The 24,234-nt window shown below is 47.9% G+C and overlaps 1 protein-coding gene across 1 annotated transcript; it reads left to right on the top strand.

Annotated features, from left to right (window-relative positions):
- The first annotated feature begins 92 nt into the window (after nt 1-92).
- On the top strand, nt 93-23,404 carry LOC140376796 (S-arrestin-like). Its single transcript, XM_072462156.1, has 15 exons — nt 93-151; nt 12,447-12,508; nt 12,707-12,767; nt 12,891-12,935; nt 15,488-15,687; nt 15,751-15,810; nt 15,915-15,982; nt 18,980-19,115; nt 19,519-19,603; nt 21,214-21,286; nt 21,630-21,767; nt 21,867-21,944; nt 22,854-22,868; nt 22,967-23,029; nt 23,290-23,404. Exons 2-15 carry the CDS (start codon nt 12,461-12,463, stop codon nt 23,378-23,380), a joined length of 1,161 nt encoding a protein of 386 aa, XP_072318257.1. The 5' UTR covers nt 93-151; nt 12,447-12,460; the 3' UTR covers nt 23,381-23,404.
- Nucleotides 23,405-24,234: the final 830 nt, after the last annotated feature.

The raw sequence follows: 24,234 nt of genomic DNA, 5'->3' as shown, positions 1-24,234 counted from the left end.
AGTTCTAAATATGAGGATTACAGTTAAGAGCGTGGCCGCTGACGAGGCCCAGGGCGGATTATCCACCCTTACGCTTCAGCTTCATCTCCACGTCAGATACAGATCGAGCTGGACACGACCTGAGACGCATCTGCTCCTGCTTCAGCTTCAGGTGAGAAAACGGGCTTCAGGATGATAGATGCATCCTCTGAAGTCTATACTATGACACTTTAAACAGTTTTACTCCATGTGACACGATACAGCTGATATTGCGCAATGAAAAGATGTGCAATATTTTTGATTTTGCATCTGAAGCAGAGGGAACTACGTAGACCATGATGCTTTGCTCCGTTTCAGTGCAGCCAATGGGATAAATGACACTTCAAGACCAGTGGTGGCTGGTGATTTTTTTTTTTAGGTGGGGCTATTTAAAAAAATTTGAATTTCGTAGATGTGATTTCCTGCATTCTGGTGCATTTTAGGCATACTTCTCAACCTATTTGTCATCCCAGGGGGAGATAACGCGTAGTAAAGCGGGAGATTCCGCCCCAGAGCGACCGGGGTAAAGTGGCCCGCACGAGACAATCTGTTGTGCGATGTGGCTGTTAATTACGGTAATCGTAAAAAGCACGGCAGTGGTGTTTGCTAAAACCACATATAACTACTAATTTAACACAACAGTGTGTCATCCCAAACAAAAATCGAATCAGCCATGCAATAGCATAGCGCTCCGTTAAAACTAGTGTGCTCACATTAAAACTAGCTCGCTAGCCGGCATCACTTTGTTTAATCGGCTGTCACTCCGCTATTAACGGAAAATACATTTCAAACTCTGTGATTGTATTCACAACTAATCTGTCCTTCATCCTACCAAATATAATGAAACGGCATGTAGTATTGCACCCGTGAGCCAAGCGGAAGTAGAGTTTTGTTCAGTTATCCTTCAATCTACTCTATGTAAACAATGACATCATGAATCCACATGGCTGAGCACACTACTAGAACTTCCTATAAATATCACAATTTCATCACCACAAAAAAAAATGATAGCCTACCTGATGTATGCTGTGAGTGAACCCCTGGGTGAGCCCTGCCATGAAGACAGAGTCCAACTATCACACGCACAATCTCAGGATAAGGTTCTGGTGAATGTTTTCCCCTTTTCGCTCGTCTGTTGGGTTATGTTCACTTCTGGTTTGTCCGGTCCGAGTTGTTTTACAATGAGCTTTTCCTCAAAAGTTCTTCTTCAAAGTGATGCAGATGTGAGGATTTGACTGAATTTACGGCAAATTCATCCGATGTCGACATTTTACACAGTTCGCTGCTGGAATGAAAACATCTGTAAACAAGCAGCTGCAGCGGTGCATCTTGGTACTTTGGGGCGCTAGTCTTCAGCGCCCCAAACCCATAAAATTCCTCGACGATGATTGGCGGATATGTATTCTTTTTTGCCTAGCAACAAGAGAGCCATTGGCTTAAATACAGCACAATGGGGCTGATCGCTACTACACCAAACATGATAAGCGTTCACGTTTTAAAGGCGCCATAACATGCTTTTTTCACGTTTCGTAGTCTATCCTAAGTGTATAATTGATAATAATAAGGGTTGTGCAACACCCTTAACATAATAGTTAAGAAATATCACCCAGACCTTGGACCCCCTCACCAACCCGGAAATGCAAACGGCTTGGTTTGCTATTCGCCCCCACCCTTGCAAAGAGCGATCCGGCTCCCCCGCCCAACCCGTGACGTAGTCTCAGAGCGCATGTGTGCCCCGCCCACCCGTGACGTAGTGTGTTCCCCACAGCTGTCTGCTCCGCGGTGCGAGTGAGTGAGAAACGATAGAACTTCAGATCAACACTACTTTGAGACTAAATAAATCTGGTGTTTATTCTACAGCGTGCGCAGAACAGATATATCTATAGATCTATATCTATATATAAAAAAGTCTTATGTCCATCGCGCTCTTATTTCCCGTAGCCAAGGGGGGTTCGGGGGGATCGAACGAACCGCCCATTTGGGCCGAAAAGGTCCGTCTTGAGGGACCACAGATATTAGCCCTTCGGGGTCGACACCCGCACCGGTGCGTTTTGAAACATGGTCGGCTTTAGGACCGCGCAGCATGAAAACTAAGTGACATAGACGGCTGCCGTCGACGTCAAAGAGGAAGAACGAATGAGAGGAATAATGCTGTTTTTGAGTCGTTTTGGAGAGTTTAGTATTTCAAGTATTTCATTGTCAGTAATATAGTTGTTTTGAAGCAAAATGAGGGGCACACTTCATGTTGATCAAGTTTAGTCCTGGTTTAGACCTGCTTTAGTCCTGGTTTAGTCCTGGTTTAGTCCTGGTTTAGTCCTGGTTTAGTCCTGGTTTAGTCCTGGTTTAGACCTGGTTTAGTCCTGGTTTAGACCTGGGTTGGACCTGGTTTAGACCTGGTTTAGTCCTGGTTTAGACCTGGTTTAGACCTGGTTTAGTCCTGGTTTAGACCTGGGTTGGACCTGGTTTAGTCCTGGTTTAGACCTGGGTTGGACCTGGTTTAGACCTGCTTTAGTCCTGGGTTAGTCCTGGGTTAGTCCTGGTTTAGTCCTGGTTTAGTCCTGGGTTAGTCCTGGTTTAGTCCTGGTTTAGTCCTGGTTTAGACCTGGTTTAGTCCTGGTTTAGTCCTGGTTTAGACCTGGTTTAGTCCTGGTTTAGACCTGGGTTGGACCTGGTTTAGACCTGGTTTAGTCCTGGTTTAGACCTGGTTTAGACCTGGTTTAGTCCTGGTTTAGACCTGGTTTAGACCTGGTTTAGACCTGGTTTAGATCTGGTTTAGTCCTGGTTTAGACCTGGGTTGGACCCGGTTTAGACCTGGTTTAGTCCTGGTTTAGTCCTGGCTTAGTCCTGGGTTGGACCTGGTTTAGTCCTGGTTTAGACCTGGGTTGGACCTGGTTTAGACCTGGTTTAGACCTGGGTTGGACCTGGTTTAGACCTGGTTTAGTCCTGGTTTAGACCTGGGTTGGACCTGGTTTAGACCTGGTTTAGTCCTGGTTTAGACCTGGGTTGGACCTGGTTTAGACCTGGTTTAGTCCTGGTTTAGACCTGGGTTGGACCTGGTTTAGACCTGGTTTAGTCCTGGTTTAGACCTGGGTTGGACCTGGTTTAGACCTGGTTTAGTCCTGGTTTAGACCTGGGTTGGACCTGGTTTAGTCCTGGGTTAGATCTGGGTTGGACCTGGTTTAGACCTGGTTTAGTCCTGGTTCGCATGGAAACACCCCAGGAGACTGGAGCTGGAAGAGTCCTTGCTCAGACCAGAACAGAAGTAAAGTGTTGGATGATCCGTGAAGTGTTAGCTTTGTTCAGATATTTGTTTAACCGGCTACTGTTGTAGTTTCTGCGTGAAATTACTGTATATGTGTATTTGTTTTTTTTTTTTGTGATAAAATATTATATGTATACATGTAAGTTATCTACCTCATCATACTAAAAAGGTCCACCTTGACACAAAAAGAACCCCCCCATAGAAATCCTGGCTACGGCCCTGTTCTCTCCGTTTATTTTCCCGGTTGCTGCATCAACTGCCACATAAACCTTCACCATTGTGATAATAGTACAGAGTGCGATATCATTAATGACGTTTTGGGCCTCTTTGAGCCGTGTTTCCTCGTAAATCGAAGCAGAAAAACTCCGGGGCTTGTAGGGAGACACGAGTCTGGAGCAGCGCGGAGCCGGTGGGAAGGGGGCGGCAGGCGGTAGGCGGGAGGGGGAGAGGGGGGAGGGTGAGGGGGGATGGTGACGCGTGCCTGTGGTTATCAAATCAAATCAAATCAATTTATTTTTGTAAGGCCCAAAATCACAACAACAGTTGCCTCTGAGGGCCACAGGGAGAAATGAATCAACAATGTCTGTGGTGGCGATGAAGTCAGACAATGTCTGTGGTGGCGAGGGACGATGTCCCAGGGTCCTCTGTCCTTAGACTCTCCTTCTTGGCCAGGAAAAACTACAAAAAAAACCTCTTTGGGAAAAAAGCGTAGAAACCTGGAGGAGTTCCAGTGAAGGAGAGATCCGACTCTCACAGACGGACAGACGGACACGAGGGAGACTGGAGCTGGACCCACTCTTCAGGCAGAAGAGGGACCGTCGGAGGCGAACTGGACCCACTCTTCAGGCAGATGAGGGACCGTCCACACGGGGCAGGGACCACTTCACCAGGAGAGGGGCATCTGGGTCCACAGGTCCTCAGGAGTGAGAGAAAGAAAAGAAGGCGGTGAACAGTTTGCAAGTGGAATCAAAAAATAAATATTGTTTGATAGCATAAGTAGTCAGAAGAAGAAGAGGATAGTGCTCAAGCTGTCATACTTCCCCCAGCACAGTTACTCCTAGGGCAGCGTAGCTGAAGCTGTGGGTTTATCTTTCTGTTCCTAACTACTCTGACCATAAGCGATTTCGAAGAGGAACGTTTTAAGCCTGGACTTAAATGAAGAGACTGTGTCAGCATATTTAACATGGGTCGGGAGCTGATTCCATAACACAGGAGCTTGGTAGCTAAACGCTCTACCTCCTACAGTACTTTTAGAGACTCTTGGCACCACCAGAAGGCCGGCATTCTGAGAGCGAAGAGCTCTGTTTGGATGATGTGGTTCTATAGCATCTTTGAGGTAGGATGGGGCCATGTCATTTATGGCTTTGTAGGTCAAGAGTAGAATTTTAAATTTGATTCTAGACTCGACGGGGAGCCAGTGAAGAGACTTCAGCACCGGCGTAATGTGCTCTCTTCTTTTTGTTCCTGTTAGTAATCTTGCTGCTGCATTTTGAACCAGTTGAAAGCTTTTTATGGAGCTTTTAGGACACGCTGCAAGCAGGGAGTTACAGTAGTCTAATCTAGTCGTTACAAATGCATGGATAAGTTTTTCAGCATCACTTTTAGGCAGGATTCTTCTGATTTTGGCTATGTTGCGCAAATGGAAATAGGCTGTTTTACAAGCTTGATTTATATGAGCTTTAAATGAGAGCTCCTGGTCAAATAAGACTCCAAGGTTTCTTACAGTAGAACTGGAGGCTACACTAACATTGTCCAGTGTGACTATCTGCTCAGATAGAGAGTCTCGTAGATGCTTAGGGCCAAGCACAATGACCTCGGTTTTTTCAGGGTTAAGAAGCAGGTAGTTTAGTGTCATCCAGGTTTTTATCTCCTTCACACAAGCACTAAGTCTGTCTACTTGATCGCTCTGATCAGGTTTCATTGATAAATACAGCTGAGTGTCGTCTGCATAGCAGTGGAAGTTAATGTCATGCTTTCTGATAATGTTGCCTAATGGTAGCATATAAAGAGTAAACAGAATTGGACCGAGTACCGAACCCTGTGGCACACCGTAAATTACTTTAGAGCTTGGTGAGGAGCTCTGGTTTACATTAACAAATTGGAACCTATCAGATAGATAGGATTTAAACCAGCTGAGGGCTGTTCCTCCAACACCTACATCACATTCTAACCTCTGCAGTAGAATGTTGTGGTTGATGGTGTCAAACGCTGCGCTCAGGTCCAACAGAACCAGGATTGAGACCAGTCCATCGTCAGCGGCTAATAACAAATCATTTGTGACTTTAACTAGTGCAGTTTCAGTGCTGTGGTGGGCTCTGAACCCTGACTGGAAAACTTCAAATAAGTTATTGTCCTGCAGGTGGCGACAAAGCTGTTTTACTACAACTTTTTCAAGGATTTTAGAGACGAAGGGAAGATTTGAAATAGGTCTGTAGTTTACCAATAGGTCGGGATCTAGATTAGGCTTTTTCAGAAGAGGTTTAATGACTGCATGTTTGAAGGACTGTGGAACATGGCAACTTTGGAGTGAAGTATTTATTATATTAAGAATAGGGTCTATAATTAGGGGAAGAATGTCTTTGAGGAGTCTGCTTGGAATGGGGTCTAGGACACAAGTTGAGCTTTTAGAGGACATAATGGCTGAAGTTATCTCTGCTTGATCAACAGCTGTGAACCTTTCTAAGTTTACAGGTGGATTTATATGGGACGTTAGATTTAAAGCTTGGGCTAGTTCAGGGCTAATAGCGGGGGTAATTTCATCTAATTTATCTCTGATTGTTTTTATTTTATTATTAAAAAATAGGAGGAAATCATCAGAGCTAAGTGTAGCTGGGATTGAGGGCTCTACTGCACTGTGACAGTTTGTTAGCCTAGCTACAGTGCTGAAAAGGAATTTAGTGTTACTTTTGTTGACTTCTATTAGATTTGAATAATATCTGGTTTGGGCCTTACGCAGAGCCTGCTTATAGGACAGCAGGCAACTTTTCCATGCTTTTAGGGATTCTTCGGTGTGAGAGCGACGAAATAATCCCTCTAACTTTCTAACTCTTTGTTTATGTGAACGCAGTTCTTGGTTGTACCATGGGGAGGCGCGCTTTGGCCTAATGACCTTCTGTTTTAACGGCGCGACAACGTCAAGAGCAGACTTCAGAGAATTCATGGTCAAGGCGACAAATTGATCACTTAAACTGGGACTAAAACTATTCTCAGCAGGATCACATGACATGTCACTGAATATTGGCTCTATTATTTCTTTGAATTTTGAGATAGATTTTTCAGATATTGTCCTTTTCATTATAACTTTATTTTGTGGGACTGGATGATCTTTAAGAATAAACTGAAAGGTAATTAGGAAATGATCTGACAATATAGGGTTTTGAGGGTTATGACGCGGTCTTGCCCCACCGCCCGTCAGTTTGGAGATTCGAGGAAAGGAGATAGTCTGTAATATAGCTAAAAACTGCGGGAATCAATCAAAAGAACACTCTGGGTACATATATGAAGCACAAATAGCAATGTAAGAAGGTTAAAAGCTCTGAAAAGTCGATTTTGCATGTTATGGGACCTTTAAACGTGGAACTTCAAAGCTAATGTAAATATAATTCTGGAGAGTTCTAAACTCTCGGCGTTTCCGTGTCCGATCACCGGCTTCACCACGAGCGGCACGCACCACCACGAGCCGCACGCACCACGAGCGAGCGGCGCCGCTTCTCCTCCGCTGCACCGGCGTTTCCGTGTCCGATCACCGGCTCCACCACGAGCGGCACGCACAGCCACGAGCCGCACGCACCACGAGCGAGCGGCGCCGCTTCTCCTCCGCTGCACCGGCGTTTCCGTGTCCGATCACCGGCTTCACCACGAGAGGCACGCACCGCCACGAGCCGCACGCACCACGAGCGAGCGGCGCCGCTTCTCCTCCGCTGCACCGGCGTTTCCGTGTCCGATCACCGGCTCCACCACGAGCGGCACGCACCGCCACGAGCCGCACACACCACGAGCGAGCGGCGCCGCTTCTCCTCCGCTGCACCGGCGTTTCCACGCCCGAACACCGGCTCCGCGCTCCCGCACCCGCCGCCCCGGAGGTCTGTACCTGGGCGAAGGTGTGGCCCCAGCCCGCCACAGGAGCAGACACGGAGAGCGGGGCACCGGCTCCACCCGGAGAAAAGCAGCCCCATACAACCAAGGTACAGCCCCGTTTCTCTGCTTTCCCCCGCTCCACAGACGGGGGCGATCTGGTCACAAAACTGGACTCAAATGCGTCTTGATTGGGCTAGAGCAACGCCGGCGTCTGGTATGTGGACTGCCGCTTCTGTCCCAACGTCTTTGTTTTGTTAGTCGTTTCCATTGTTTTGTTTTGTTCCCGCGTCTCTGTGTTGTCTTCTGTCTACATCCCTGTTCCTTAACTTCATCGGACATTACTGCACCGTCCATCGCTCATCTCCTCCCTCACTCCTGGACTATCTACTGCCCTAGCCGCCAGCTAACAGCTGGCTTAACACCTGCGGAGGTCCGTCATGGTATCGCGGGGCCTCCCTGCCGTGCAGACAAGGTCTGGGGCAACCAACGCCACTCACTCCACCAGCTTCAACACCCGGTCCACTGCTGCTTTTTCACAACTCTCTGCCCACCAGCTTCTAGTTAACCAGCCTCTAGCCACCGCCAACATTCTAACTGGATTACTCTCATCTGCTGCTACGTTCCATCTCCTCCTCGGACTATCACTCCCACGCCTCCAGGCCACCGCTCCACCAACTTCTCGCCTACTCACCTACACCGCTGCTGACCTTCACCTCCTCAACCATAACCACCGTCTCCCAGCTGCTGCTGCCTCTGCAGCTAGCTCAGCTGGGATCCTTCGCCGGCCCCGCTACATCCACAGGGGCTCTGGTCTCTCCCATAACCAACACTCCAACGACGGCTCACCTATCCCCTCACTCTGGACTAGTTTTCGCCCCCCTGTCACCCCCACCTGCCGCACTGCCAACCTCAGCAACCTCCGCCCCCCCACCCCTGCGCCCCCATCCATCTCCGCGCTCCCATCCATCTCCCTTGCACTGCTGAACTGCCGCTCCCTCGCCAACAAATCACCTGTTATATCTGAACTGCTACTGGACAATAACATTGACCTGCTTCTCCTCTGTGAAACATGGCAACAGCCCCTGGACTTCTATGCTCTCAACCAAGCCACTCCCTCCAACTACACTTACACTGCCAAACCCCGCCTCTCCGGGCGTGGGGGAGGTCTTGCTGTTATTCATAAAAAATCTACATCCATCACTGAACTGAACCTCAACCTTCCATCCATCTCATCATTTGAATACCTCGCCTTCTCCCTCCCCAACTCTATCACCGCTATCCTGATCTATCGTCCCCCAAAGCCCCACCCCTCTTTCCTCACTGAATTGTCTGAACTCCTCACCATCGCATCCTCTCTCTCTGCCCGCCTCCTACTCACTGGTGACTTCAACATCCACATTGACTGCCCCAACGCCCCACTGACATCCGACTTCCTCTCTCTCCTGGACTGCTTCCATCTCACCCAACATATTGACTTCCCCACCCATACCAAAGGCCACACTCTGGACTTAGTCTGTTCCTCTCTCCTACCCATATCTAAGCCCCACCCCCTCCCCTTCCCACTCGCTGATCATCTCTGCATCCTTTTCTCTGCCCCCCTACCCTCGCCCCACAACCCCAAAAAACGCACCATCACCTACCGCAATATCAAGTCAGTCAACCCCCTCACGCTCTCCCAGCTCATATCCTCTGCTTTCCCCCCTGACTCCCCCCCCTCTTCCCCCGACGACTATGCTGTCATGCTCAACACCACCCTCTCCGACTCCCTTGACTCCCTAGCCCCCTGGAAAACCTCCTCCGTCTCATACATCAACCCCGCCCCCTGGTACACCCCTGAACTCCGCACCATGAAGCAGACTGGCCGCCAACTCGAACGACTCCTCAAAAGAACCCGCCTCACCGTCCACGCCGAAGCTTTCAAATTACACATCTCCTCCTACCGTGACGCTCTCCAAGCCGCCAAATCTGCCCACCTCTCCACCCTCATCAACAGCTCCCACCGGAGCCCTCGCACCCTGTTCTCCACCGTCAACAAGCTGCTCCAGCCACCGGACATCACTCCACCCTCCTCCCCTGACCTCTGCAACTCTTTCCTCCTTGCCTTCAATGACAAAATTTCCAAAATCAACAGCTCCATGACTGCCGTCTCCATTAACTCCATCACCACCCCCACCCCTGCCCCCCCTCCGCTCCCTGACCACCCACCCTTCCCTGCCCTCACCACCTTCTCCTCTGTTAACTCCTCTCATATCATAGACCTCATCACCGCTTCCAAAACCACCACCTGCTCTCTCGACCCCCTCCCAACGAATCTAACCAAGGCCTGGCTCCCTGCTCTCATCCCCCATCTCACCACCCTCTTCAACCAGTCTTTATCCCTCGGCCATGTTCCTTCCATCTACAAACTGGCCTCCATCACCCCCATCCTCAAAAAACCCACCCTAGACTCCGCCAACCTCTCCAACTACCGCCCCATCTCCAACCTGCCGTTCCTCTCAAAAACGCTGGAACGCATCGTCGCCGCCCAACTTCACACCCACCTCCAGTCAAACAACCTCTATGAACCCCTCCAATCTGGCTTCCGCCCACTTCACAGCACTGAAACAGCCCTGGTCAAAGTACTCAACGATCTCCTCACCTCTGCAGACTCCGGGGCCCTCATCATCCTGTTACTACTAGACCTCAGCGCAGCCTTTGACACTATAAACCATTCCATCCTCCTACAAAGGCTGCGCCAACTGGGTGTTGAGGGCTCTGCACTTGACTGGCTCACATCCTACCTCACCAACAGGCAAGAGTTCATTTCCCTCTCCGGTCACTCATCCACCCTCTCCCCAGTAACGCAGGGGGTCCCCCAGGGCTCAGTCCTCGGCCCCCTCCTCTTCATCTGCTACATCTTCCCCCTTGGTCACATCCTCCGCCAACTCAACCTGGACTTTCACTGCTACGCTGACGACACCCAGATATACCTCACCACCAAATCCACCCAAAACCCTCCCCTCAGCCACATCGAAACCTGCATCTCTACAATAAAATCATGGCTCACTCTCAACTTCCTCAAACTGAACAGTGACAAAACAGCGCTCCTCCTCATTGGCACCAAATCCACTCTCAATAAAACTGGTCCCTTTTCACTCAGCATCGACACCTCGACCATCACCCCCTCTACCCTGGTACGCAATCTCGGTGTCATCATGGACCCCACCCTCTCCTTCACTCCCCATGTCAGCCACATTGTCAAGACCTCATACTTCCACCTCCGCCGCATCGCCAAAATCCGACACTGCCTCACCCTCCCCGCTGCTGAATCCCTCATCCATGCCTTCATCTCCTCCCGCCTTGACTACTGCAACTCCCTCCTCACTGGCATCTCCTCCCATTCCCTCCACAGACTCCAAATGGTCCAAAACTCCGCTGCCCGCCTCCTCACCCACACCCGGTCCCGTGATCACATCACTCCCGTTCTCCGCTCTCTCCACTGGCTCCCCATCAAGCAGCGCATAAACTTTAAAATACTCCTCCTCACCTTCAAAGCTCTTCACCACCTTGCCCCCCCCTACCTGTCTGACCTCCTCATCCCCCACCGCCCCTCCCGAGCTCTCCGATCCTCCTCCTCTCTCACCCTGACTGCACCAACATCCCGACTCAAAAGTTTTGGCGACAGAGCATTCTCCCGAACAGCACCCCGACTCTGGAACTCCCTCCCCCAACCTGTCCGCCACTCTCCCTCACTCACAACATTCAAATCCCGCCTAAAAACATACCTCTTCACCCAAGCCTATGACCTGCCCTACCCCTAGCCTCCTCTACCCCATTGCCTACACTTCTACCCCCTGTTACATCCCCATCTTTTTCTCTCTACTTCTTCTGTCTTGTTCATTTTATCTGTATATTAATGTGTATTGTACGTGTTGTCCCCCCTGTCTGTAAATACCCCCCCCTTTTTTATTATGTTCAGCGTCTTTGGGTCACTGAAAAGCGCTATATAAATAAAAGTTATTATTATTATTATTATTATTAAACCTATGAAGCAAAATCATCAATAGCATCTAATTAACACAGGTTATTTTTTCAAAATGAGAGATTATTTAAAAAATAAAATAAAATAAAAACAGGCAGTCAGGTCAGGTGGGGTGGCGCCCCAGCGCCCCCTATGGGCGATCCGCCACTGTTCAAGACTTCAAATGGAATCCTTTAGAACAGCGTTGTAGACTGTGACTGTGGGTTTAATGCCCGTCAATCTTATTCAGGACGATTAAGCCATCGGTCCAGGGACGTAAAAAAGATCTAGGAGGTATTTCTAAATTATCCCCAAATGTCCAGTATTTTTACTCAGTTTAGTTTAACTCTATAGTTTTGGTGTGAATCTTGGCTCTGGTCAGACACAATGACCGGCTCTTGCTGCGGCCGATTCCCTCCTCACTCCGGCTCAAACTCAACACAGCTTTTTACTGGACAAACATTCATCTCATATTTGTGGTGATGCGTGAGGTGAAAAAGCCAGTTGAACCCAGACGATGTGAGCAAGATAAAACCAGCTTAATGTGTGTGTTTGTGAGGCTAAAGTACCAGCTCAGGGCGGAGGAACCACCACATGGACCAGAGGAACATGGACCAGAGGAACATGAACCAGAGGAACATGAACCAGAGGAACATGAACCAGAGGAACATGAACCAGAGGAACATGAACCAGAGGAACATGGACCAGAGGAACATGAACCAGAGGAACATGAACCAGAGGAACATGGACCAGAGGAACATGGACCAGAGGAACATGAACCTTAGACAAACGTGACAGTTCTAAGGGTCCGATACACAAAGGCCTGATGGTCTGAGGTTATGACACATTCACTTTATTCATATCAAACTGGAACAGAAATCTCACATTTCAAAGTAAAAGCATCATAGTTGATATTTTTACCCATAAACCAGGTGTTTTCCTGTTTGATAACCCTGAACATGATCCTTTGCTCCTGAAGACTTTATATGTTTTATCTTTGGAATCTGAATAATGAATTAGACATATCTACAATAATAACATTGTTACGACACAAAGTGAATCCTGATCATCCTGATATTTTTTGTACAGGAAGTGACATCATCATGAGTCCCAAACATGTCGTCTTCAAAAAGATTTCTCGCGACAAGTCGGTGAGTGGGAGGGCATCAGGTTTAACCATGATTACGCTCTGTGTGAACGCGGGTCAGCTACATGGCTTTAAAGTACATTTTTGAATAACTACTTTGATACTTCTAACATTTTATGTGATACTTTTAATTAGTGTTTGTATATGTACTTTAATTGAAGGAAGGGCATCAGGTTTAAACATGATTACACTCTTTCTGCAGCTCACTGTTTACATGGCCAAGAGGGACTTTGTGGATCACTGCGACTTTGTGGAGCCAGTCGGTGAGTCAGATGCCCTCCCTGTGTGTCAGATTGCCTCAGATGCCCTCCCTGTGTGTCAGATTGCCTCAGATGCCCTCCCTGTGTGTCAGATTGCCTCAGATGCCCTCCCTGTGTGTGTTTCAGATGGAGTGGTGGTGATCGATCCTCAGCAGCTCAAAGGAAAGAAAGGTGCAGTTTAATTCACCACAGAATGTTCTGTTGTCATAAAAACACATAGTGTTATAACACATGACAGATGGTGTTATAACACATGTGCAGATGGTGTTATAACACATGGACAGATGGTGTAACACATGACATATGGTGTTATAACACATGACAGATGGTGTTATAACACATGACAGATGGTGTCATAACACATGACAGATGGTGTCATAACACATGACAGATGGTGTTGTAATACGTGCAGATGGTGTTATAACACATGGACAGATGGTGTAACACATGACATGTGGTGTTATAACACATGACAGATGGTGTTATAACACATGACAGATGGTGTCATAACACATGACAGATGGTGTCATAACACATGACAGATGGCGTCATAACACATGACAGATGGTGTTGTAACACGTGCAGATGGTGTTGTAACACGTGCAGATGGTGTTATAACACAACAGATTGTGTTATAACACATGACAGATGGTGTTATAACACATGGGCAGATGGTGTTATAACACATGGACGGATGGTGTTATAACACATGACATATGGTGTTATAGCACATGACAGATGGTGTTATAACACATGGACGGATGGTGTTATAATACATGGCAGATGGTGTTATAACACCTGTGCAGATGGTGTTATAACACATGTGCAGATGGTGTTATAACACATGACATATGGTGTTATAGCACATGACAGATGGTGTTATAACACATGACAGATGGTGTTATAACGCATGACACATGTGCAGATGTCGGTGTAATCCCTCATTCGTCCAGGCGTGTTCCATAGTAGAAAAAGCTTCAGTTGTAGTCTGAACTCAGTTAGAAAAAATAGACGTTTCGACTCTCATCCAAGAGTCATTGTCAATAAAAGAATTTAGATCGAGAACTCCGATATTAATAATGTTCTGTGGTAAGACCCGCCCATTGGGCGGAGCCTTCCTGAAGTAGAAAGGGTTGTTTGTTTCAACAGAAACTCCCCCCTTGTATCTACCGAGCTAGCCTATTCAGAATCTTAATGAGCTATTAGAATCCTCTTTGTCTTTGTGAGACCCTGGCTCAACCACCCTGAGTACCTGATTAGCATCTAAATGTCCTGGTCCTGGTCCTCTACCTTTCCAGGGGTTCAGTATCCCATTATAGATACCAGGCAGATTGAATCTTAACCCTCCATTCTGTTTAAAGGTCTTTCTTTTTTAACAAAAATAGCTTCCTTGACTCCTCTTTCAAACCATCTTTTCTCCCTGCTTAAAATCTTCACCTCACCGTCTTCAAACGAGTGATTAGAGGCTTCAAGATGGAGATGCACGGCGCTCTGAGGTCCTGAACTAGTATTTCTTCTGTGCTGATAAAGCCTCTTGTGTAGAGGCTGTTTTGTCTCACCTATGTACCGTTCTTTACAGCTTTCTTCACTGCATTGGATCGAATAAACTACATTGCTCTGTTTTTGAGTCGGCAACTTGTCCTTTGGGTGAACCAGTTTTTGTCTTAAAGTGTTTCCTGGTTTAAAATAAACAGGGACTTCGTGTTGTCTAAAAATTCTCTGCAGTTTTTCCGACAGGCCAGACACATAAGGGATAGAAACACCCTTCCTTCTCTGTTCAGTTTCCCTTTTGTCCTGCTTCTTGGTGTGTGCAGATGGTGTTATAACACATGTGCAGATGGTGTTATAACACATGTGCAGATGGTGTTATAACACATGACAGATGGTGTTCTGATGTTAGGACATAACATGTTATTTCGTACAAGACAAATATACATTTAGTAACATTTAAGGCCTTTTTAGCTTTGTAAAGTATTGTGAGTACTGCATCGTGAGGTACTTGGCATTAGCTCCTCACACAGTTACATAAGTATAATCTCTAATAATGATGTTATGTAACACTAAATCTGATTAAATCATTGAGGACAATAAAGTGTCATCTTATTCTTATTCTCACACCGTTTAGTGTGTTTAGTGTTTGTTTGGTTCAAACTTTGTTAAATTCAAAGTCTTTAGTTTTGTTGTAGTGAAAAACTCAAGGTCAAGCTAGATTAACAAGAGAAACATCTGAAACCTATAAAAATAAAAACGATAAAAATAAATCAGATATAGAGATATATTTTAGATATATAAATACATGTTAGCTTACCAGGAAAATAAAAACATGGATTTGGTTGATTCTTCTATATTGTGACTCCTGCATATCTCTGTATGAAATATTGTTTTCCTCTAAATGTAAATAGTTACTAAAGCAGTACTTCATCATTTTACTTGCAATTTGTGCAGAAAAATTAAAAAAATAAAGAGTTTAAAATGACAGGAAATGGAGCTGAATCCCTCTGTGATGTCATCAGTGTGCGACACAGACAGTTTAAACCATGGTTGGACTAAATAAAGGTGTTTTATGGTCTTATTGTGTGTCAGATCAGAGCTGTTGAAGTGTGGCTCTTGTTTACAGTCTGGTTGCTATGGTAACATCCGTGGAATCACCTCTTCCTGTGTCATATCTGTGCTCACGTCCAACCAGGAAGTACAATTCTAAACGTTTCCGTCTGTCGTTGCAGTGTACGTGATGCTGTCGTGCACGTTCTGTTACGGCCGCCAGGACATGGACGTGATGGGCGTGGCTTTCCGGCGCGACCTGTTCGTGGCGACGCGGCAGGTTTACCCCGAGCTCCAGGACAAGAGCCAGCTCACCCACTCCAGAGTCCAGGAGAAGCTCGTCAAGAAGCTGGGACAGTACGCCTTCCCGTTCTTCTTCGAGGTGAAGCATGTGTGCCGCAGCGGTGCATGATGGGAGCTGTAGTTTTTGACTCTCTGTGTTCAGTTCCCAGACAATCTTCCGTGTTCAGTGGCTCTGCAGCCGGGGCCCAACGACGAGGGAAAGGTACGAGTCTGAGGGTCGTTTCAGCCGCTGCCGTGTCGGTTTGACTGGAGTCTAAATTAGAGTCTAAATTAGAGTCTAGATCTAAACCTTTGTTTGCGTTTCAGAAATGTGCCGTGGAGTTCGAGGTGAAGGCGTTTTGTGCCGATCAACAGGACGAGAAGATTGAGAAGCAGTGAGTCTCATTCTTTACGGGACTCTTAGGTCTTGTGTTTGGTTCAGGACTCTTAGGTCTTGTGTTTGGTTCAGGACTCTTTGGTCTTGTGTTTGGTTCAGGAGCTCTTAGGTCTTGTTGGTTCAGGACTCTTACATCTTGTGTTTGGTTCAGGACTCTTTGGTCTTGTGTTTGGTTCAGGACTCTTAGGTCTTGTGTTTGATTCAGGACTCTTAGGTCTTGTAAGTTCAGGACTCTTACGTCTTGTGTTTGGTTCAGTACTCTTAGGTCATGTGTTTGGTTCAGGACTCTTACGTCTTGTGTTTGGTTCAGGAGCTCTTAGGTCTTGTGTTTTGTTCAGGACTCTTAGGTCTTGTTGGTTTCAGGACTCTTAGGTCTTGTTGGTTTCAGGACTCTTAGGTCTTGTTGGTTTCAGGAGCTCTTAGGTCTTGTTGGTTTCAGGACTCTTAGGTCTTGTTGGTTTCAGGACTCTTAGGTCTTGTTGGTTTCAGGACTCTTAGGTCTTGTTGGTTTCAGGAGCTCTTAGGTCTTGTTGGTTTCAGGACTCTTAGGTCTTGTTGGTTTCAGGACTCTTAGGTCTTGTTGGTTTCAGGAGCTCTTAGGTCTTGTTGGTTTCAGGACTCTTAGGTCTTGTTGGTTTCAGGACTCTTAGGTCTTGTTGGTTTCAGGACTCTTAGGTCTTGTTGGTTTCAGGAGCTCTTAGGTCTTGTTGGTTTCAGGACTCTTAGGTCTTGTTGGTTTCAGGACTCTTAGGTCTTGTTGGTTTCAGGACTCTTAGGTCTTGTTGGTTTCAGGAGCTCTTAGGTCTTGTTGGTTTCAGGACTCTTAGGTCTTGTTGGTTTCAGGAGCTCTTAGGTCTTGTTGGTTTCAGGACTCTTAGGTCTTGTTGGTTTTAGGACTCTTAGGTCTTGTTGGTTTCAGGATCTCTTAGGTCTTGTTGGTTTCAGGAGCTCTTAGGTCTTGTTGGTTTCAGGAGCTCTTAGGTCTTGTTGGTTTCAGGAGCTCTTAGGTCTTGTTGGTTTCAGGAGCTCTTAGGTCTTGTTGGTTTCAGGACTCTTAGGTCTTGTTGGTTTCAGGAGTTCTCATGTCTTGTTGGTTTCAGGAGCTCTTAGGTCTTGTTGGTTTCAGGAGCTCTTAGGTCTTGTTGGTTTCAGGACTCTTAGGTCTTGTTGGTTTCAGGACTCTTAGGTCTTGTTGGTTTCAGGACTCTTAGGTCTTGTTGGTTTCAGGACTCTTAGGTCTTGTTGGTTTCAGGAGCTCTTAGGTCTTGTTGGTTTCAGGAGCTCTTAGGTCTTGTTGGTTTCAGGAGCTCTTAAGTCTTGTTGGTTTCAGGACTCTTAGGTCTTGTTGGTTTCAGGACTCTTAGGTCTTGTTGGTTTCAGGACTCTTAGGTCTTGTTGGTTTCAGGAGCTCTTAGGTCTTGTTGGTTTCAGGAGCTCTTAGGTCTTGTTGGTTTCAGGAGCTCTTAGGTCTTGTTGGTTTCAGGAGCTCTTAGGTCTTGTTGGTTTCAGGACTCTTAGGTCTTGTTGGTTTCAGGAGCTCTTAGGTCTTGTTGGTTTCAGGAGCTCTTAGGTCTTGTTGGTTTCAGGACTCTTAGGTCTTGTTGGTTTCAGGACTCTTAGGTCTTGTTGGTTTCAGGACTCTTAGGTCTTGTTGGTTTCAGGAGCTCTTAGGTCTTGTTGGTTTCAGGAGCTCTTAGGTCTTGTTGGTTTCAGGAGCTCTTAGGTCTTGTTGGTTTCAGGACTCTTAGGTCTTGTTGGTTTCAGGAGCTCTTAGGTCTTGTTGGTTTCAGGAGCTCTTAGGTCTTGTTGGTTTCAGGAGCTCTTAGGTCTTGTTGGTTTCAGGAGCTCTTAGGTCTTGTTGGTTTCAGGAGCTCTTAGGTCTTGTTGGTTTCAGGACTCTTAGGTCTTGTTGGTTTCAGGAGTTCTCATGTCTTGTTGGTTTCAGGAGCTCTTAGGTCTTGTTGGTTTCAGGAGCTCTTAGGTCTTGTTGGTTTCAGGAGCTCTTAGGTCTTGTTGGTTTCAGGACTCTTAGGTCTTGTTGGTTTCAGGACTCTTAGGTCTTGTTGGTTTCAGGAGCTCTTAGGTCTTGTTGGTTTCAGGAGCTCTTAGGTCTTGTTGGTTTCAGGACTCTTAGGTCTTGTTGGTTTCAGGACTCTTAGGTCTTGTTGGTTTCAGGACTCTTAGGTCTTGTTGGTTTCAGGAGCTCTTAGGTCTTGTTGGTTTCAGGAGCTCTTAGGTCTTGTTGGTTTCAGGAGCTCTTAGGTCTTGTTGGTTTCAGGATATCTTAGGTCTTGTTGGTTTCAGGACTCTTAGGTCTTGTTGGTTTCAGGAGCTCTTAGGTCTTGTTGGTTTCAGGAGCTCTTAGGTCTTGTTGGTTTCAGGAGCTCTTAAGTCTTGTTGGTTTCAGGACTCTTAGGTCTTGTTGGTTTCAGGACTCTTAGGTCTTGTTGGTTTCAGGACTCTTAGGTCTTGTTGGTTTCAGGAGCTCTTAGGTCTTGTTGGTTTCAGGAGCTCTTAGGTCTTGTTGGTTTCAGGAGCTCTTAGGTCTTGTTGGTTTCAGGACTCTTAGGTCTTGTTGGTTTCAGGACTCTTAGGTCTTGTTGATTTCACGAGCTCTTAGGTCTTGTTGGTTTCAGGAGCTCTTAGGTCTTGTTGGTTTCAGGAGCTCTTAGGTCTTGTTGGTTTCAGGACTCTTAGGTCTTGTTGGTTTCAGGACTCTTAGGTCTTGTTGGTTTCAGGACTCTTAGGTCTTGTTGGTTTCAGGAGCTCTTAGGTCTTGTTGGTTTCAGGAGCTCTTAGGTCTTGTTGGTTTCAGGAGCTCTTAGGTCTTGTTGGTTTCAGGAGCTCTTAGGTCTTGTTGGTTTCAGGACTCTTAGGTCTTGTTGGTTTCAGGAGCTCTTAGGTCTTGTTGGTTTCAGGAGCTCTTAGGTCTTGTTGGTTTCAGGAGCTCTTAGGTCTTGTTGGTTTCAGGACTCTTAGGTCTTGTTGGTTTCAGGAGCTCTGTGCGTCTGACGATCCGTAAAGTCCAGTTCAGTCCGGACTCGGCAGGTCCAGCTCCTGTCGCTGAAACAACCTTTGAGTTTGTGATGTCGGAAAAACCTCTGCAAGTGAAGTTATCCCTGTCCAAAGAGGTGAGACCAAACCAGGACTAAAGCAGGACTAAAGCAGGACTAAAGCAGGACTAAAGCAGGACTAAAGCAGGACTAAAGCAGGACTAAAGCAGGTCTAAACCAGGTCCAAACCAGGACTAAACCAGGTCTAAACCAGGTCCAAACCAGGACTAAACCAGGACTAAACCAAGACTAAACCGGGACTAAACCGGGACTAAACCGGGACTAAACCAAGACTAAACCAGGACTAAACCAGGACTAAACCAGGACTAAACCAAGACTAAACCAAGACTAAACCAAGACTAAACCAAAACTAAACCAAGACTAAACCAAGACTAAACCGGGACTAAACCGGGACTAAACCGGGTCTAAACCGGGTCTAAACCGGGACTAAACCGGGACTAAACCAGGTCTTCTCTCTCAGACATTCTATCATGGAGAACCGGTGAAAGTGAATGTGGAAATCACAAACTCCTCGAACAGATCCATCAAAGACATCAGTCTGTCAGGTACGTCAGAGGCCCTCCCTCTGTGTCAGAGGCCCTCCCTCTGTGTCAGACGCCCTCCCTCTGTGTCAGACGCCCTCCCTCTGTGTCAGAGGCCCTCCCTCTGTGTCAGACGCCTCTGTGTCAGAGGCCCTCCCTCTGTGTCAGACGCCCTCCCTCTGTGTCAGACGCCCTCCCTCTGTGTCAGAGGCCCTCCCTCTGTGTCAGACGCCTCTGTGTCAGAGGCCCTCCCTCTGTGTCAGAGGCCCTCCCTCTGTGTCAGACGCCCTCCCTCTGTGTCAGAGGCCCTCCCTCTGTGTCAGACGCCTCTGTGTCAGAGGCCCTCCCTCTGTGTCAGATGCCTCTGTGTCAGAGGCCCTCCCTCTGTGTCAGACGCCTCTGTGTCAGATGCCTCTGTGTCAGAGGCCCTCCCTCTGTGTCAGACGCCTCTGTGTCAGATGCCTCTGTGTCAGAGGCCCTCCCTCTGTGTCAGATGCCTCTGTGTCAGAGGCCCTCCCTCTGTGTCAGACGCCTCTGTGTCAGAGGCCCTCCCTCTGTGTCAGACGCCCTCCCTCTGTGTCAGATGCCCTCCCTCTGTGTCAGACGCCCTCCGACGCCCTCCCTCTGTGTCAGATGCCCTCCCTCTGTGTCAGAGGCCCTCCCTCTGTGTCAGACGCCCTCCCTCTGTGTCAGAGGCCCTCCCCCTGTGTCAGACGCCTCTGTGTCAGAGGCCCTCCCTCTGTGTCAGAGGCCCTCCCTCTGTGTCAGAGGCCCTCCCTCTGTGTCAGACGCCTCTGTGTCAGAGGCCCTCCCTCTGTGTCAGATGCCTCTGTGTCAGAGGCCCTCCCTCTGTGTCAGATGCCTCTGTGTCAGAGGCCCTCCCTCTGTGTCAGACGCCTCTGTGTCAGATGCCTCTGTGTCAGAGGCCCTCCCTCTGTGTCAGACGCCTCTGTGTCAGAGGCCCTCCCTCTGTGTCAGACGCCCTCCCTCTGTGTCAGATGCCCTCCCTCTGTGTCAGACGCCCTCCGACGCCCTCCCTCTGTGTCAGACGCCCTCCCTCTGTGTCAGACGCCCTCCCTCTGTGTCAGACGCCCTCCCTCTGTGTCAGATGCCCTCCCTCTGTGTCAGATGCCTCTGTGTCAGAGGCCCTCCCTCTGTGTCAGATGCCTCTGTGTCAGAGGCCCTCCCTCTGTGTCAGATGCCTCTGTGTCAGAGGCCCTCCCTCTGTGTCAGACGCCTCTGTGTCAGAGGCCCTCCCTCTGTGTCAGACGCCCTCCCTCTGTGTCAGATGCCCTCCCTCTGTGTCAGACGCCCTCCGACGCCCTCCCTCTGTGTCAGACGCCCTCCCTCTGTGTCAGACGCCCTCCCTCTGTGTCAGACGCCCTCCCTCTGTGTCAGATGCCCTCCCTCTGTGTCAGACGCCCTCCCTCTGTGTCAGACGCCCTCCCTCTGTGTCAGACGCCCTCCCTCTGTGTCAGATGCCCTCCCTCTGTGTCAGATGCCCTCCCTCTGTGTCAGACGCCCTCCCTCTGTGTCAGACGCCCTCCCTCTGTGTCAGACGCCCTCCCTCTGTGTCAGACGCCCTCCCTCTGTGTCAGATGCCCTCCCATGTTGACGTTCTCTCTTGTTTCCAGTGGAACAGGTCACAAACATCGTTCTTTACTCCAACGACAAATACATCAAGTCCGTGGCCAAAGAGGAAACTATGTGAGTCGACCTTTCACCTTTACACTCCCTCACCACTCTGTCACTCACAGTCGAGTACTTCCTGCATGTTCGAGTAATTCACAGTCAGTACAGAGAAGTGGGCGGGGCTAGGAGGTAGGTGAAAACAGTTGAGCTTCAGCCGCAGAGAGAATGAGAGAACACTGATGTAACTGGGTTTTTAGGATGTTCTCGTTCTGTCTTTATTAGTTTCATTAGCCTCTTCCGTCACATGATGAGGGTTTGTACACATGAGTTGTTGTTTGTTGTTGTTTGTACACATGAGTTGTTGTTTGTTGTTGTTTGTACACATGAGTTGTTGTTTGTTGTTGTTTGTGTGTTTCAGGGACACAGTTCTGGCCGGGACGTCCCTGAAGCAGGACTACTGTCTTTATCCTCTGCTCACCTACAACAAAGACAGGCGCGGTCTGGCCCTGGACGGACGACTGAAGCACGAAGACACCAACCTGGCCTCCAGCTCCATGTGAGAGAGAGAGATTTATATTATTTTATACATTTATATATAATGTTAAAATAAGGGCGTGGTCTTGAAGCTGTTTGTTTGTTTGTTTGTTGGTTCCAGAGTGAAGCAGGAGGTTCTGAAGGAGGTTCAGGGGATGTTGGTCTCGTATAAAGTCGTTCTGAGAATGATCGCCTCCGGGTCAGTAACACTGTCACAACACCTGTCTCTACACCTGTCACTGCACCTGTCTCTACACCTGTCTCTACACCTGTCACTGCACCTGTCTCTACACCTGTCTCTGCACCTGTCACTGCATCTGTCTCTGCATCTGTCTGCTGGACTTGTCTCTGCACCTGCCTCTGCACCTGTCTGCTGGACTTGTCTCTGCACCTGCCTCTGCACATGCCTCTGCACCTGTCTGCTGGACTTGTCTCTGCATCTGCCTCTGCACCTGCCTCTGCACCTGTCTGCTGGACTTGTCTCTGCATCTACCTCTGCACCTGCCTCTGCACCTGTCTCTGCACCTGTCTGCTGGACTTGTCTCTGCACCTGCCTCTGCACATGCCTCTGCACCTGTCTGCTGGACTTGTCTCTGCATCTGCCTCTGCACCTGCCTCTGCACCTGCCTCTGCACCTGTCTCTGCACCTGTCTGCTGGACTTGTCTCTGCACCTGCCTCTGCACCTGCCTCTGCACCTGTCTCTGCACCTGTCTGCTGGACTTGTCTCTGCATCTGCCTCTGCACCTGCCTCTGCACCTGCCTCTGCACCTGTCTCTGCACCTGTCTGCTGGACTTGTCTCTGCATCTGCCTCTGCACCTGCCTCTGCACCTGTCTCTGCACCTGTCTGCTGGACTTGTCTCTGCATCTGTCTCTGCACCTGTCTGCTGGACTTGTCTCTGCATCTGCCTCTGCACATGCCTCTGCACCTGTCTCCTGGACTTGTCTCTGCATCTGCCTCTGCACCTGTCTCTGCACCTGTCTGCTGGACTTGTCTCTGCACCTGCCTCTGCACCTGCCTCTGCACCTGTCTCTGCACCTGCCTCTGCACCTGTCTCTGAACCTGTCTGCTGGACTTGTTTACAATGTGTCCTCTCTTTTCTCCTCAGGACTGTGGGCTCCAGGTAAAACTCTTTTATAACTTTATTGTTCAGGAGGTGAAGATAAACATAATAAATACATAAATGCCACGTAATAATTTAACTTTTGATCATATTTTCAGTGACGTTTCTCTGGAGCTGCCGTTCAAACTCATGCATCCTAAATCCGACGCAGGTACAAACAAGTGTTTTTAGATTTACACTTGAGTCGACTGAAAATAATGAAGGTTTATTATATTGTGTTTTGTGTTTGTTTGTCCTGCTGCAGCAAGAGACGGGTAAAGTATTTGTTTCATCATATTTGTTTTCAAACCTGCAGGGGTTTTAGTCCTGTTTTAGTCCCGTTTTAGTCTCTGTTTTTAGCCCTAGTGTTTTTAATCCCATTTTAGCCCTGTTTTTAGCTCTGTGTTTTAGTCCAGTTTTTAGCCCTGGTTCTCTGTTGCAGTGAGCCTGAAGAAATGGTGTTCGAGGAGTTCAAAAGAGTTTATCTCAAAGGCGTGATCGGCGACGACGATGAGTCTCCGACTGAGGCCTGAGAGAAGCCCCGCCCTCCAGGCCCCGCCCCTTTCCTAGTATAACGTACCAATAACTGTTTTGAAAATTATGTAATATTAGAGTGAAATCGTGTTACAAAACGACTTTTAAAACTGCTGTGAATAAATAAACTGCGCTTCTGTGTTTCAGTGTTTCCATCTCAGACTTTTACAGTGCAGAATACATTTTATAGAGGTGCACTTTGTAAGGCATGACCAATCAACCACGACAAGCTAATTACATAAACAGTAGACTTCAGACTTTATTCTTTAGACTCTCTCTTTTTTAAGCGTAAAACACAAACTTTGAAGACGCCAGTAGGTGGCAGTAAATGCACCTCTTCAGTTTGGTGCCGACCGCCATTTAAAGTAAAACAACAACAACAACAAGAAATATAGCCGCAAGGGGCAATGATCGGCCCTCGCCACGCCGCAAGAGGAAGGGGCCCTAACGCGCCCCAATGGTCCTTTTATTACACCTACTGCTGAATCCATGTTGCTGTCACATCTTCTCCCCTTTGTTTACCATTCAAAAAGCTATTTTATCATGAATTCTTGGCGGCACAGAGACCATGACTCTTAGAATAAAAATTTTGATAACTTTTTATGAACCACCCCCTGAAGATGAGTCTCACCAAATTTCAGGTTAATAGGACTAACGCTCTAGGAGGAGTTTGTGAAAGTATAAAGTTTAAGCTTGTTCAAATTTCAGAGCTCTGGCGATTTCCCCATAGGAATAACATGGGAGGTTTCTGTCAACGCGTCACCGCTACGACAAAGCCGTAACAATTATGACATGGGTCTCATTGACTTTTTTGATCGGGATGCTGAAATTTAATTTTGTGTCAAATTTCATA

This window comes from Eucyclogobius newberryi, unplaced genomic scaffold, assembly GCF_026437365.1.
Source record: "Eucyclogobius newberryi isolate DKJ021-1_F unplaced genomic scaffold, fEucNew1.0.hap1 SCAF_10, whole genome shotgun sequence".
NCBI lineage: Eukaryota > Metazoa > Chordata > Actinopteri > Gobiiformes > Gobiidae > Eucyclogobius > Eucyclogobius newberryi.
The sequence above is the reverse complement of the archived record's forward strand: the minus strand, read 5'-3'. Positions and strand labels throughout refer to the sequence as shown.